Below are 16,181 nucleotides of genomic sequence, written 5' to 3'. Positions count from 1 at the left end.
ATGTAGTTTTAGTATCCTCCTTTTATATAGTATATTAATGTATTTTATCATAGTTATAATAAAGAAAAAGTTCAGCCTTCTGAATTGAGTCAGACATCAACATTTCTTCCCATTGGGTTTGCCTGCGTTTACAATAGAAGGACAATGGGTTTAAATGTCAGAATTCTGCTTTCAGTTCTTCTCTCTACTATACTCTCTATGTAAATCTTGCAGAACTTTATTCCAGGTTTTATAAAGCAGAAATTTTCCAGTATTATTTCTGTGGTTCTTTCTGTTGTCAGCTAAGAGCACTCAGCACAAACAGATGGCCTGTTGGCTTGTTGGCTAAACCAACACCTAACAACAGCTTGCTCAGGAAGGATTCAGAAAAGGTTTCCAGCCACAAATTCAGCACAAAAAACATCACCTGGAAGATCAGGCTGCTGGTCCTGCTGAGAGAAGGAAGTTGAGGAGGAAAGGAATTACAGGGAATGGATATGGCAGAACCTTTTCCAGAACAGACTGGAGCCTGTTCCTCCTGCTTAACACTAAAGGTAATTTTTCCAGCGATTGTCCTGTCATCGTGAACAGGGTATTTGTGTGGACAAAGATGTCTGAAGAGTGGAAGCAAAGGAAGGTAAACTCATGGGAAGGCTACAAAACCTGGATCCAGGCTATGAACTGGTGGTTTGCTCCAGCCACTCGATTTTCCCTGGGTGGCACGGATGAATTGTGAATTATCACCTCATCTTCCATAATTAGCCACACCAAACTCCTGCACTTTTCAATATCCATCCATCCATTATTGCCTCCACCATGACACATTGTAATGGACATATTAAATGGCAGGAAACTGCTCCTGGTCTCAGTGCACAGAATAATGCATTCCCACTTCCACCCAGAGGAGAAAATTAACAATCGGAAATGAGGCGACTTGGAATATGTATTTCTCATGAATCACTGACAAAATATTTTATGACCTCCTGTAAGATAAGAGTCAAGACAAAGGAGATATTAGTAGATTTCTTTAAAAGGAGAATAGTTTTGACAGAATATAATTCTTTTCTGTTTCAGAAGTACCTATGGAGAAAAAGTTTCTCTAGAAAAGAGATGGTACAATTCCAGGCTAGTCTCTTACCCAGTGTAAGGTCATTAACACACTCATTTAGGAACATAAATATACCCTTCATAATGGTAGTTTGGTATCAGATCTGAGCATTTTATTGCATTGTTTAGATAGGTGCTAAATCTGAATTTCCCCAAATTATTACCTATATCTATGTATTTAGTTTTCCTTATACTCCTTATATTTAGGTATTTAGCTTTTCCAATGTTGCTTTACAGTAATAATAGCAGAATAGTAAACAGAAATAAAACTGATGCTTTTGTGTTGGAAACATGATTTATCAAAGATGGGATGGGGAGAAAGGCAGAGAGGAGAGGTCTTAGCCACCACATTGTATATTTTTACGTTTCCATTCAGAAATTAATTTCAGCAAAAACCAATTATTTTCCTGAATTACATTGATTGTACCATCATAGAAATCTGAAACTGAGGAAATTTAGTTTCATTTTGATTTCTGAAAATGAGAAAGGTATTAAAAATCTTATATTTCCCTCTCTCCTGAACTTTCATGGTCATAATTAGATAACTTAAAAAACAGAGAAAGATTCTCCTTCCCTTGCATTCCCTTCCCTTTTCTTTCTTTCCCTTCAGGTAAAGTAGTTCTTAGTTTTTAAGTATGTAAAGTGAAAATAATATTTTTTGAAACTGGATGAAATAATATTTACCATGGATGGATATGGATTGACAATGGTCTTAGCTTGGTTATGTTTGGCTTTTTGTATACAGACATAGAATTATTGATGATGGTGATGATGACATTGATGGGAAGATTAAAAAGAGGTGACTTTTTAAAGCAAATGGATGCTCTATGAAAAAAAATCACTTTTTCAAAATATGTAAAATGGAGAAAAACAAATCTCTCTCCTTAAAAACCAACTTCAAATTTTAAAAGGAAAAATATGATTGGAAGTACTACATGTGGCATATGCATTAGCTGCCTTGTATCACCCACAAAAATGGTTCAATATACCTAGTCAGATAACTTAAGGATTCTTTGTTCCCTGAATATGTAAAAAATGGTTAATACCCCTTAGGCTTCAGGAAAAAAAAGTTTGAAAGAGGTAGCCGGGAAATGCCAATATAACACCTCTTCTGCAGCCAAACCATATCTGAGACACTGCATGATTGTGTGGTGCCATCAATTAAACAAAATGGGCAATTAACCACGGGGTGCTGCTCAGACAAAAGCCTTTAACCTTCTCAATTTCCTCACAGAGATGGAGTTAACACACCCAGAGCTGCACAAACTTCCAAAAGCCTCTACATGAAATCCTACAGGTTTTGTAATAACCCTCAAGGTACTCGAATATTTACCCTGTCCCTGTCTCTGAGAAAAACCCAACATCATCCCTTCGCAGGCTGTGCTGTGCACCAGCCACGGCAGAGTCAGACCACAAGAGAGGTCACGGAGGTGGACAGTGTCCTCCTGTCCTTCTCCACAGCCTGCTGCTGAGTGGGCAGCCCTGGCCACAGCTCAGGTGTCACTGGAACCTCTTTGGCTGCTGAACCTGAAATGTAAATTTTAAGGAATTCAGAGATTTTAGAGGAGCTAAGATTTTAGTTAGAGATAAGCCTTACTAGAGTTAATTAAAATGAATGAGTAGGCCTTGATGAAGTTAAGAGTTAGTAGTTAACTAATCATTGATTGCTTGTCAGCACAATGTTTAGTTAGCTGGGTTTATAATGAAGAATACAGAAACTGACAAATAGCTTTTAGGAACATAAGACAGTTGTGGGCCTACTCTGTCCTGAAACCAATTGAAGACAAGGAATGGGAGTTCTACCAAGAGTTCATTTGTCTTATTTGTATTGAAAAGGTAGAAAGGTCAGAAGGAGGAAGACTTTATTCACTTCCTCATTTTGGGACCCATCCCCATGAAAGGGACACCAACCCATTTCAAGGAACAAACTCTGCATGCTGAATGGCTTTTGGGATGATTAGCATAGGAAGCGAGGAATGGGATGTACCAAAATGATGAATATGCATTTGTATTTTGGGTATTCAATACTTGTATGGATAAAAAGACTCTGTAATCACCTGGAAGGTGCAGTGTGGATTTGGGAGCTATCCCACACACAATAAACACACACTTTCTAACTTTAAGCTGTTAGAGAGTTTTTGTCCGTCGCAGTTGGATATCGGTATTAGATCAATATCCATATTTTTTTAAATAAATCAAATCTCCCTTCCCTAAAAATCTTCTGTCTGTCATCCACCCCATTGTGCTGGGCTGACAGAACAGGTGAATAACACTCTGAAAAGACACAGGAGGAGGGCTGAAAGAAGTGTTCTTGTGAGGGAGGAATGGGCTAAAGCCCTCCCTGAGGTGAGACCTGGGCTCTGGGTAGTGGGAAGAAATTCCAAGAAGTTGTCATCATGTGGAGTTGTGAAGCTCCACAAAATATCCCATCATTTCCAAAAAGCCACTGGGTTTAATCTTTCACATAGCAGCAGTCAGATGTAGCTGTCATTGCTCTCTGCCATCTCGTTTCCCCACTTGCCCTGATACTCACTAGGACATCATCAAAACAGGCTTTCACCTGTTCTTTTTTTCTTATTTTTGTTTAACCCAGTCTTGAGCTACCTGTCCCCAGACTTGGAGAAACCCAACAGGAGCATTACTCAGAGCCCCGCTGCCATCTGCCATGCCACCAGAGCCTGGCTGACACAGTAGTGTGGGCTTTGCCAGAAGAGAAGCCATCTGTGACAGCCCCTCTGCCAGACTGCCATCCTTTCAGGGGTAATAGCTGCTGCATTCAGACCAGGGCACTCAGAGCTTTCCTCTCACAGCCCTGGCTCTGGCTGCTTCCTGGCTCCATCCTGGAGCATGAGTGAGGAGGATTCAGGAAGGGAATCCACCACCTGGGTGTGTGGTGGTGTGAAAGGCACCGTGGTGGACATCTCAAGGACAGCCACAATGTGTTCCTGCTCCTCTCTCCACCAGCTGCTGCAACAACAACACAGATCCAGACATGGTTCAACTTGGAAAACAAACCTGCCCCTGTTTTCCAGTGAGCAACATTACACAGTCCTAATAATTTCAGTTTTTACCTGATCTAATCCTAATCATCTGCTGAGGTGGCCCTTGCCCATCTATTTTAAGTGAAGAGTCCCAAATGACCTTTGAAACTATTTGGTAAGAAGAAAAAATAAGTGTGTTAGAATGTTATTATAGGGTAGGCAGTCTAAGGAGAGACAGATGGCACAATGAAGGAGAAAGGGAGGTCTGACTATGGTTAGGTGACTTTCCCTGAGGCTGAAGTAACTGATCTCAAATGATTTTTCCTCCAGCTGCCACCAGATCACAAGATCACTTCAAATGTTCCACCAAACACCCGATGATAGCAATTTCACCCCATTCTCTTGTCACACCTATGGCTGTGGCAAATTTTCAACCAATATAACAAGAAAATGGCAAAAACACAGTAAACCCAAATATTTTAAAGCACAAGATATTTTAAGGGGTCAAAAAACATTTATTGCTAAACACAAGTTTTATGAGCTGGAATTCAACTCCCTCTTCTGCTCATTGATAGAGTGTTTTTAGGATAATGCAATGCTCCAGAGGGCAAGGGCAATTTAGCAGTTATTACCTTTTTCTTTAGTCCAAGCAAAAGAACATCTATTCCCTCAAATATTTACCTTATCCTTAACAGATTTGCTGTTCTCTTTTCAGCTGAACTGATACTGGAGGGTGGAAAATTCCTTATAATAATTTGTGAAAGTAGTGAAGGATGTGATTATTGGCATGTGCATTTTTTCAATTTGCAGCATTATAAGATAAAACCAAGAACAAAGCAAACACAGTTGAAACTATATGAGCCTTGTTTTCATTAAAGAATAATGTTCAAATTTCAGCCTTAAATATTTCCTTTCCTGGAGAAACACCTGGCCAAATTTCATCCAGAAACAAATAAAAATGTCCAGGACTGCAACAGAAAAAGGGTGATTAAAGTATGATTGTTTTTGTTAGAGTGCTTTTGTTGGGAGAGCCAGATTATGTAATAGACAATTACAGAAGATTTTATGGAACTCAGGTTTGCTTGATTTGCCATTCAGGAACAGCAAACTCTGTTTGCAATAGCTTTAGGACTTTTTAACAACATACTTTTTTCTACTGTTAAAATCAACAAAACTTTAGTTTAAGGAGTTTACAGCTGTAAAAGGAAGAACCTAAAAATGCACTGGCTTAGCCAGTAGCAGAGTGCAGCCCTTAGGAATATCTGTTCCACAACCAAAAGTGCAGCTGAAGTTCATGTAGCCAGGTTAATTTTAAATTAGCCAGTACAGTGCAAAGCTCAGTGGGACATGTTCACACAGCTCCTCAGAGGCAGATTGAGGAGATTGCTCTGAGCACTGAACACCTCCAATTACAGCATAAACAGTGCTTGAGCTGTCTTCTTTGAGACCAGCTCAGCGACGCCGGAGCTCACCCCTAGGCTGGGAGTGGCTCCATGTGAGGGAAAAGTCTCTCCTCCAGCCCGTGCTTCCAAAGAAAGGCTCAGCAGTCTCTGTTGTCTGGTTTTAAGGTAGTTTATTGCAAGTTATCTAAAATATTTTCTTCTCGAGCTGCTGTGGTTTGCTCACAGCTCAGGCAGAGGCACACACACACCCTGACATCCTCTCTGACTCCGCACTGCTTCTTCTCCCCCATCCCAGGGCTGCTGCTCTCTTTTATATGGTACATTACGTGTTACATGTTTATAGCTTTTCCCCAATGCCTATTATATATATTAAATGATGCCTTTCTACTCTAAACCAATCTGTGAGTGCCAACATCACCAAGAACATGGAGGTAAGGAAGAAGAAAGAGAGAGGACAGGACAGGCCCAAATCCCTCCATCTTAAAACCTCTGACCCCCATGTACAAAACCAAAACCCCCCTGTACAGGTGTTAAAACCCCCCTGTACAATACTAAAAAATTCTTCCCTTTACTTTGTAACTTTCTACTTATATACTTATCTACTTTCTACTATAATATCTAAACTTTTGTGACTTCTTGTTCTTCCTGCAAGGTTGGTAAATCATTCCGTGGTTCAAATCCAAAATCACAGCTGTTTCCAGCTGTGCCAGGGTCTCAAATGCTTCTGACCTAGGCCTGGAACATTCAAAAATGTCTGAGGGATATTTTGAGTTCCGACACAGTGAGATCTGTGCATTCAAAGGACAGAACAGACCTCCTCTTGGAGAATAACACATAAATGAAGTCTCAGAATGAGTCAAGGCAAAAGGGAAACATCACACAAAGATACAGAGAAAAAAGTGGAAAGTGCACTTTTAGCTTTCAGACCCCTCCTGGCAGTCACATTTGGAAGCAAGGCTCTGTTTACAGAGCGAGTTCTCAGCCTTGCATTCCTAAATTCAGTGGACAAGAGCAACATGAATTGCCTCTCTTTGATGTCAGGAGACCAAAGTGTTCTTCCACTCGCACTGATATTATGGGACAGCTTGCTTGTGCATGAAGTTGTGCACAATGAGACTTTATAAGCTTTTCTCTATTTGACCACATCCAGTTATTTCATTTCCCTGGTGGTAGAAAGCCCTGGCTGTCAGAACAGGCAGCAGGTTTGGGTAGCTTGGCACTCTGATCCTTTCCTCACATCATTATGATGACACTGGATGAAGCAAGGGTCACAGAGTAGAAAAATTCACTCTGAGCTCTTTCTGGTTGTATTATTGAGCCATCATCCTTTAAACTGCTCACTATTTATGATGTGCACAAAATACATAATTAATTGTCCAATTCAACACTAGCACTGTGGCCTGTGACAGAGTTTCATTAATCTAAGCATGTGTTTTCTTTCCCTGGATTTATAATGTTGCCTAAGAAAATTAATTTGGCCAAATTCCCCTAGAAGTTCAAGGGAACAAACCACTCCTTCATTTCCGCTGGAGTTATTGTTATTGGATTTGAAATTTTCCTTTTAACAAAGAATTAATTTGCATATATTACCATATATTATTTTAGACAGTTCTAAAATCAGGACACTAAAGAAATACAGATACACATTCCAGTATTTTTAACTAAAAAACAACCCCCTGTCACCAGGAAGCAAGTTCTGACTACAACTGCTGTAAGAATGAAAATGCTGCAAACATAAATAATTCTTAATATCTCTTTGATGAATGTGGGAAAAAGGTCCCTGTGGATGGAACAGTGACTTCACACACAGTGGTCTGAGATACAGAAATGTAATTTCTATGCTTTTGGAGGCAAGACAGACAGATTTTGTTTCAGATGTCATTTTCAAATAGCAGCAATATGGAGAGGAGTATGGCACTACAAATAACAGTAAATAGATATAGTCAGATATTAATCATGTCTGCAGTAACATCTCAATTCCTTATGTGTATACACTTTAATTAGATAAAACAATGTGTTTTTCTGGCACTTTTATGTGTTCTTTCCTTTGAGTAATTCAGTGATATGTGGGAGGGGACTTGGGAAACTGTCCCCCCGAATTACCCTGGGAGGTGACAGGTGTGTAGTTCCCTGCCTCCCCTGTTATCAATCAGTATGTCTGTCATCCCTTGGTGCTAGAAAATTCTTTGTTCTTTATACCTCCATTGGTTCCTTCCCTGAAGCCGCTCCTTCCCCTTACCCTCATTGGTTATAACCCTGCCACTCGACCCTGACTCTGCCCCCGAAGCCTTCCCTCACTGAACGCTTCATGCCTGGACCCTCCCTCTCTTGTCCCCGTTATAATCCCGATTCCGCCCCCTGTTCGAGGCTCTCAGAGCGAGCTCCCTCCCGGAGTGGTTGTTTTCCCTTCGCTCCCTGAATTGCTGTTCCTCAATAAACGCTCCTGGAAATAAAGCCGCCTGTGTGCCGTCCCGCCTTCATAGAGGAAGATTTCATTACGCTATCCGGCTTTCGAGGACTCGGCTCTCTGACAAGCAGAGTAGTCAGAGACCCAGAAGCCGCAACTGGCGCCCGAACAGACTGGCCCCTCTCAGGAGTCAGCCGCAGAGCGTCTCCTCGGCTGCATCGGCTCTGTGATCCGGCTGCCCGAGGACGAAAAGCGCCGTTCGCCGCCAGTTCCACGAGCGGCTGCTCTTCGTTGAAGAAGATCGCCTACCTCGCGGGCTGCAGACACCTCGTCCTGGTTCGACTTCGAGTTTGGGAGCAGACTCCGAACGGGACGAGATCTGCAGCGCTTCCTCTCCCCCTCAGAGGCTTTTTCGTTTTGACAGCGGTCTTTTTGTGGTGAGTTCCTGGTGCCCTGTCTGGCACCCGACCCTGTCTCTTTTCCTTTTCGTTTCTCGCTTTGTCTCTTTGGGGATTTCCTTTTTCTGCAGTGAGAATGGGCAATCGCTTGTCTCCTGCCCGGCGGGATTTTTACCTCCACGTTAAATCCTCCCTTGTTTCGGGGAACATTTCTTTTAAAAAGAGGGACCTTAAAGCTTTTGTTAATCTTATTTTCGATAACTTCCCTGACACCTCCAGGGATGATTTTTCTTCTCTTATTTTCTGGGGAAATATTGGGAAACTGTTATACGCATTACAAGTAAAGGGGAATTTTTCTGTGGGGCATTTTTTTCCACTTTTTCATTCTATTTACACTTTATTTAAACAAAAGGGTGAGAGTTGGGTTCCCGGTTCTCCTAACCCTCATTCCGCCCCCCCCACTCCTAACCCGGTTTCCCCTAAGGGTGGGTCGGGCAGCAGATCCTGCCATAACCAGGCACAGGGCTGCTACCGTCTCCCTGCTGCTCCCCGCCCCACTCTGTCCTCTCCTCGTCCTGGGACTGGCCATCCCAGTGCGACTCTTTCCTCTCCCCAAAGCCCTCAAACCCCTGTACCCAGTTTAAAACCATGTTATTCGATTCCTGATCTCTGTCACCACACCTCACAAAATGGCGCCGGCCACATGGCCGAGCAGCCCGCCACCGAGGGACAAAATGGCGCCTCCTCTCCACCTCCTCACTCCCTTCGGGCCCCTGCCAGTCCCCCTCAGGCTCCACCTCCGTCGAGTGCCGCCCCTGCGTCGGGTCCCGCCCCTACCACCGCGTCGATTGTTACGTCGTCGGGACCCGCCCCTCCAGCCCCCATGGCCACACCCCTGGGTGGGCCCCCGGCGGGAGGGACCGGCCTGCAGGAAGGCCACGCCCCGGTGGGAGGGAACCCCCTGCCGGAAGGCCACGCCCCGGTGGGTGAGCCTGGCCACGCCTCCCCTCAGGCCTCTTCTGGTTCCCACGCCACCGGAACCGGAAGTCGGCCTGGCCGGAAGCAGGCCATCTTGGCCTGCCGGGCTTCATGCCACCGAAGCCCACCGGCCAAGGGGAAGGTCCGAGCCCTTGCTCGTCCTGCCTCATCCTCCGATGAGGATGAGGACAGCGACAGCCCCCGGCCCACACCTAGGCCGGGAGGTGGGTGGGCCCGGATCAGGGCAGAGGCAATTAAGGATGGGGATTTAGAATTCGCAAAAGATCTGGGGCCGTTCGCAGCACCTGTGGTGAGGACCAGGGGGCAGCGGCCACACTGGGAGCAACTCCCATATGTGGAGATTAAAGAACTGAGGAAGGCTGCCAAAGACTATGGTCGAGACTCTCCTTTCTTTAAGAATGTATTGGACCTCACTTTCTCGGGCCATACATTGGTCCAGCATGACGTTAAATATATTGCCAAGTCCCTGCTCACTCCCACCGAGCTTTTATTGTGGGACATTCAATGGAGAAAGCTCCTCAAGCCTCTTCTGAAAAAACACAATTTAGCAGAGGCAATTGGAGAGGGAGAGGAAGCCATAGAAGCCCTGGCAGGGGAGGGGGAGTTCAGCCAGCCAGAGGACCAAATACTGTTACCCACGGAGGTCCTAGATGACATCAAGGAGGCTGGCCGAGCGGCACTGTTAAAAATCCCCGATGGGAAAACCCCGCTCCAGAACTTTTCAGCTATTACCCAGGGCCCAGAGGAATCTTTCATAAAATTCGTGGACCGGCTGAGGGAGGCCATCGACCGGCAGATAGACCATCCTGCAGCGAGGGAAGAGCTCCTGAGAAAGATGGCCATGACCAACGCGACAGCCGAGACAAAGATATTAAGGACTTTACCTCAGGACCCCGAACCCACCATCGCACAGATGGTGGAGGCCTGCACGAAAGCCGCCTCCACCGAGACCACTGTCGCCCTTGCAGTAAGTAAGGGGATTGGGGAGGCGATGTTGACGATGAACACCATCCGGTGCTTCGGGTGTGGCCAGATGGGCCACATACAAGCCAACTGCCCATACTGGCCCCCGGAGCAACCACACTACTCGTACACACCCTCCCCAAGACCAATACCCAGGAACCCGATGCCCTACCATCAGCAGGCGGGAAACGGGTCGCGGAGCGCGGGGAGGGGCCGCGCAAGGACAACAAGTGGCCCCTCACAGCGCCCAGGCCTCCCCACCATCCGGGAGGACCGGTGGCCCAGCGGACAGTTCCGGAGGGTTGGCGGAGCCACGACGACGGGCTCCGCCTCTTCCGTAGAACCCGCAACTTAAATTCAGACACTCACCGGGTCCTCAAAAGCTCCATCACTGTGACTCTCCAGGATGAGGACCTGGTGAGAGTTCCCGCTGGGTTCCTGGAACCCCCTTACCGTAATTGTGAGGTAACAGTGTTAATACTCGGAGATTGCAGGCTCACACCAGACCGTGTTACCGTCGTTCCTGAAGTGGTGTGTTTTCAGCCGGGGTCCGAGGTCACCGTCTCAGTCGTCTGCCATCAACCACCTTGCACCATCACCAAGGGGCTCCCCTTCGCTGCCATGTACCTCCTCGACGTGGCCGACCTCACCGATCCACCAGCACAGGACTATTTCGCTGGACATGACTCCGGGGAAGACAATTTTGTCTTCCTCACACAAAATGTTTGCAAATCCAGACCAATGATTGAGACTGTTTTATCGCTTCAGGGAAAGTCCATCAAACTGGACCTGATGGCAGACACCGGGGCAGACGTCACCATCATACCCCGGTCAAAGTGGCCCCGCGACTGGGAGTTGGTGCCTCCTTGTGGCACAATCTCCGGAGTGGGAGGAGCTGTCAACTCCATGCGCAGCAAACACCTGGTAAGTGTGGAGGGCCCTGAGGGACAGATTGCCACCATTCGGCCTTTTGTTGTTTCATCTAACATCATGTTATTAGGCAGGGACGTTTTGTCCCAATGGGGTGCCCGCCTCGATATCCCTAACCCTGCATGGGATTTTTAGTATGGGCCACTGCGGAGCGCACCTCCCCACCGCTGAATTGGAAGACCGATGTTCCAGTGTGGGTGGACCAGTGGCCCCTTGTGGAGGAGAAATTAAAAGCGCTCCATGAATTAGTAGAGGAGCAGGTCCGCCTGGGGCATTTAATACCCTCCACCAGCCCCTGGAACACTCCTGTCTTTGTTATTAAAAAACCTGGCAAAGACAAATGGCGCCTGCTCCAAGACCTGCGCAGGGTCAATGAGGTAATCGAGGACATGGGCCCCCTGCAGCCTGGCCTTCCCTCACCCTCCATGCTTCCCCGGGATTGGCAGCTCGCAGTCATTGACATCAAGGACTGTTTTTTCAACATCCCATTGTATCCCGGAGATGCCCCCAGATTCGCGTTCTCTGTCCCTTCCATCAATAAGGCGGAGCCTTATAAGAGATACCAATGGGCCACTTTGCCCCAGGGAATCAAAAATTCTCCAGTGCTCTGCCAAACTTTTGTGGCCCAGGTGCTTTCGCCGATCAGAAAGCTGTTCCCTGAAGCGATCATCCTGCATTATATGGATGATGTCTTGATCTGCGCTGAAACACAAGCTTATCTGCAGATCACACTTTCCAAAACTGTTAAAGCCATTAAAGCTGCAGGGTTTGAAATTGCTGAAGAAAAGATCCAGCTGTCAGCGCCATGGAAGTATTTGGGCTTTCACATTACGGGAAGGACTGTCGCGCCCCAATCTGTCACCGTCAAAGACGACCCACGGACCCTGCGGGATCTCCAGCAGATCTGCGGTACCATCACGTGGATCCGACCTCTCCTGGGACTCACCACGGAGGAGCTGGCGCCGCTCTTCAACCTGCTACGAGGAGATGGCGACCTAGCTTCCCCTCGCGAGCTAACACCTACCGCCAAAGGAGCCCTGGAGAGAGTCGCTGAGGCCATACGATCCCGTCAGGCCCACCGTGTGGATCGGCTCCTTCCCGTCACCCTTGCCATACTGGGTAAGTGCCCAAACTTCCATGGTCTGCTTTTTCAATGGGACGCTGGGCGGAAGGACCCACTCCTTATCATTGAGTGGCTGTTTCTCCCGCACCAGCCAGCGAAAACTATTTCAACTCCTGCAGAGTTGATGGCTAGGATAATAATAAAGGCCAGACAACGCCTCCGGACCCTCGCAGGGTGTGACCCGGCGTGCATTTACTTACCTCTTAATTTGGAACAATTGGAATCCCTGCTTCAGACAAACGAAAGTTTGCAAATTGCTTTAGACAGTTACCCTGGACAGATTTCCATTCATTACCCTAAACATAAAATATTCAAAGACACGTTATATTTGGCCCCAAAGTCATTCAAAAATAAAACACCTATTAAAGGTGCTCTCACGGTGTTCACCGATGGGTCGGGAAAATCCCACAAATCGGTGATCACTTGGAAGGACCCGGAGAGTCAGAAGTGGGAGTCTGACATCCAACTGGTTGAGGGTTCCCCCCAGATCGCAGAACTTGCTGCGGTCGTGAGAGCATTCAAAAAATTTCAGCAACCTTTCAATCTGGTAACAGATTCGGCTTATGTTGCCGGGGTAGCAGAACGGGCAGAACACGCCCTGCTCAAAGAAGTTCAAAACAAACAGTTATTCGATTTGCTCACAGAATTAATCTGGCTGATCTCCCACCGAGAGCAACTCTATTATATTATGCACGTCCGGGCTCACACAGACCTGCCAGGAGCTATTGCAGAGGGGAACCGGATGGCCGACCTCCTTGCAATGGCATCTCATTACTCTGCACCTGCACTTTCATTAACCTTACCAGACATCTTTGCACAGGCAAGGCTCAGCCATGCGTTTTTCCATCAAAATGCACCTGCCCTTGCCCGACAATTTAAAATATCAAAAGAACAAGCCAAAGCCATACTAGCCACATGCCCAAACTGTCAGTCCTTCGCCCTTCCACCGCTGCCAACGGGGATAAACCCCCGAGGGTTGGCAGCATTGGAACTGTGGCAAACAGACATCACTCACTATAATCCTTTTGGCCGCCTGAAATACCTGCATGTGTCCATAGACACATTTTCTGGGGCCGTGTTCGCGTCACTCCACACTGGTGAGAAAACAAAAGATATCATCAAACATCTATTCATGGCATTTGCCACATTAGGAGTCCCAAAAGCCATCAAAACGGACAATGGGCCTGGATTCACCTCGACAAGATTCGCACAATTTCTACAACAATGGGGAATTGCCCATTCCACCGGCATTCCCCATAACCCCACAGGACAGGCAATAGTGGAACGCTCCCACAAAGAGTTAAAAAGGCTGCTAGAACAACAACACGATTCGGCTCTGGCCATGACACCAGTTGAAAGATTATGCAAGGCACTTTATGTTCTTAATTTCTTAAATTGTTCTGACCGGGAGCCGAATCCCCCTGCACTCAGACACTTTTGCAATAACACCAGGGCAGTTTTGAAAGAGCGTCCGCCAGTCCTCATCAGAGACCCAGAATCAAAAATTATCTCAGGGCCGTACCCTCTGATAACGTGGGGGAGAGGGTACGCTTGTGTTTCCACAGCCCAGGGTCCCAAATGGATTCCTGGAAAATACGTCAAACCGTACCTGGACAGCACTACCACGGACCCCCCAGCGAGGAGCAACCCAGCGACCCCATCACAATCACCACCAGATAATGCAGTGGCGTGGCGACGGAGAAAAAAGAAGAGGACCGGAAGACCACCCAACATCGTCTCCCGGGTCCTCATCACAAGGACATACCTACCTCTGCAAGACTTAACAACTTCCGCCACCCCATCCCCTCCTGTGCCGTTCCCTCTACCCTCATACCTAACCCGTCATCCCTTTACCCCTTTGTCCTGAAATTTATTTTTATTTTAACCCAAAAGGGGGAGCTGGGGGAGGGGAGGGAACCAAATGTATGTTGGTAATATTGTTTTGTTTAATTTTAGTACTAGGATGGCTGCCAGAACATCATTCACCCAAAAGAAACAACAGAAGATGTCCCACTGCGCCCAGCTGGTTGCAGCCACGCTTTCCATCCTCCTGTGGCTGCATGTAGCAGATGGCTGGGTGGTACCACAGCCGAAAGAAAACGTCTGGATCACGCTGGCAAAGTCCTTGCAGCAGGATAACCTATGTCTGGCCATGGGCAACGTGGACAATCCCCTGTCCACTTGCCTGGTGGGGGTCCCCTTGGTAGCTGATGATTGGCCGGTATCCAATTCCGACCTGCTCCGAACCACGGGTAGGAGGCCTAACCCGGTCGATACTTGGGATGAGTGGACCAAAATTTTGCCCAACAGCAAAGAGGAACCCCAAGAATTAGACTTACTGGGGTCCTCCACAGCTAGATATTGTGTCAAATTCTATTATAGGAGGCCAAGTCAAAATTGGCACGGAATTGACTTGGCCAAAAACACATACCGGAAAGATGTAACACCTATCAGTAAAAAATATAACAGCCAAACCTGGTGCAATTATACTAGCCAGATGATTTCAGTTTCATCCACTCATCCCAAGACATTGCCCAGGGGGATGTTTCTTATCTGTGGGGACAGAGTATGGTCGGGAATTCCATCTCGGCTCCAGGGAGGCCCATGCAGCCTTGGCAAGCTTGCTACCCTCACTCCAAACAGAACTCAAATTCTAGATTGGAAAAAAGAAAGACAATTGGCACGCACCAAAAGATCATATGCTCAATTCGACGAAAATTGTGACTCCGAAATTTACGATTGGAGAAAAACAAAGAGGGTCGCTGTATCCATCTTTTTACCATGGTATGCAGCAGCTAAGGCCCTCGGTGAGCTTTCTCACCTAGAGTGTTGGATAAGTAAGCATGCCAACGCCTCGTCTGCCGCCCTCTCCGATCTTCTGGCAGACCAGCAAACCACCAGGCAAGCCACATTACAAAACAGGGCGGCTATTGATTTCCTGCTGCTCGCCCATGGCCACAGCTGCGAGGACTTCGAAGGATTGTGTTGCTTCAATTTAACATCACGGAGCACTTCCATCCAAGCCAACATCCAGCGGATCCGGACCGAAGTACAGGACATCAAAACGGAAACTTCGGCTGTGGACCCCGTCCACAAACTATTGATGCAGTGGGGCATTCCCGGGTGGGCAGCCTCCATTTTAAAAAGACTCTTTTGGATTTTCATAATTATCCTTCTGATTTCAGTTGCCTTAACCATCTTCAAAAAGACGCTTACCAAGACTTTGGCAAATATTTATTTAATTAACAAGAACGGGGGAGATGTGGGAGGGGACTTGGGAAACTGTCCCCCCGAATTACCCTGGGAGGTGACAGGTGTGTAGTTCCCTGCCTCCCCTGTTATCAATCAGTATGTCTGTCATCCCTTGGTGCTAGAAAATTCTTTGTTCTTTATACCTCCATTGGTTCCTTCCCTGAAGCCGCTCCTTCCCCTTACCCTCATTGGTTATAACCCTGCCACTCGACCCTGACTCTGCCCCCGAAGCCTTCCCTCACTGAACGCTTCATGCCTGGACCCTCCCTCTCTTGTCCCCGTTATAATCCCGATTCCGCCCCCTGTTCGAGGCTCTCAGAGCGAGCTCCCTCCCGGAGTGGTTGTTTTCCCTTCGCTCCCTGAATTGCTGTTCCTCAATAAACGCTCCTGGAAATAAAGCCGCCTGTGTGCCGTCCCGCCTTCATAGAGGAAGATTTCATTACGCTATCCGGCTTTCGAGGACTCGGCTCTCTGACAAGCAGAGTAGTCAGAGACCCAGAAGCCGCAGTGATATGCACAGATATGCAACAAAATTTTAATTTAAGAACTTCATACTTTTGTTTCTCTCACTAATCCTCTATGGCCTGAAAATAAATTCAAATTATCAGCTGCATATACAAGATACTTAAAACCATGGGA

The 16,181-nt window shown here is 46.8% G+C and overlaps 2 protein-coding genes across 2 annotated transcripts; both read left to right on the top strand.

The window, feature by feature from the left end:
* Positions 1–7,306: 7,306 nt before the first annotated feature.
* LOC146768606 (uncharacterized) lies at positions 7,307–15,930 on the top strand. The gene is made up of 2 exons (XM_085563289.1): positions 7,307–8,314; positions 14,247–15,930. The coding sequence occupies exon 2, from the start codon at positions 14,254–14,256 to the stop codon at positions 15,610–15,612; it is 1,359 nt and encodes a 452-aa protein (XP_085419415.1). The 5' UTR covers positions 7,307–8,314; positions 14,247–14,253; the 3' UTR covers positions 15,613–15,930.
* LOC146768607 (uncharacterized) lies at positions 8,314–10,982 on the top strand. Its single transcript, XM_085563176.1, has 2 exons — positions 8,314–10,241; positions 10,725–10,982. Exons 1-2 carry the CDS (start codon positions 8,412–8,414, stop codon positions 10,980–10,982), a joined length of 2,088 nt encoding a protein of 695 aa, XP_085419302.1. The 5' UTR covers positions 8,314–8,411.
* Positions 15,931–16,181: the final 251 nt, after the last annotated feature.

Source organism: Lonchura striata, chromosome 1, assembly GCF_050655825.1.
Source record: "Lonchura striata isolate lonStrDom1 chromosome 1, ASM5065582v1, whole genome shotgun sequence".
Lineage (NCBI taxonomy): Eukaryota > Metazoa > Chordata > Aves > Passeriformes > Estrildidae > Lonchura > Lonchura striata.
This window is presented reverse-complemented; position numbering and strand designations above follow the sequence as displayed.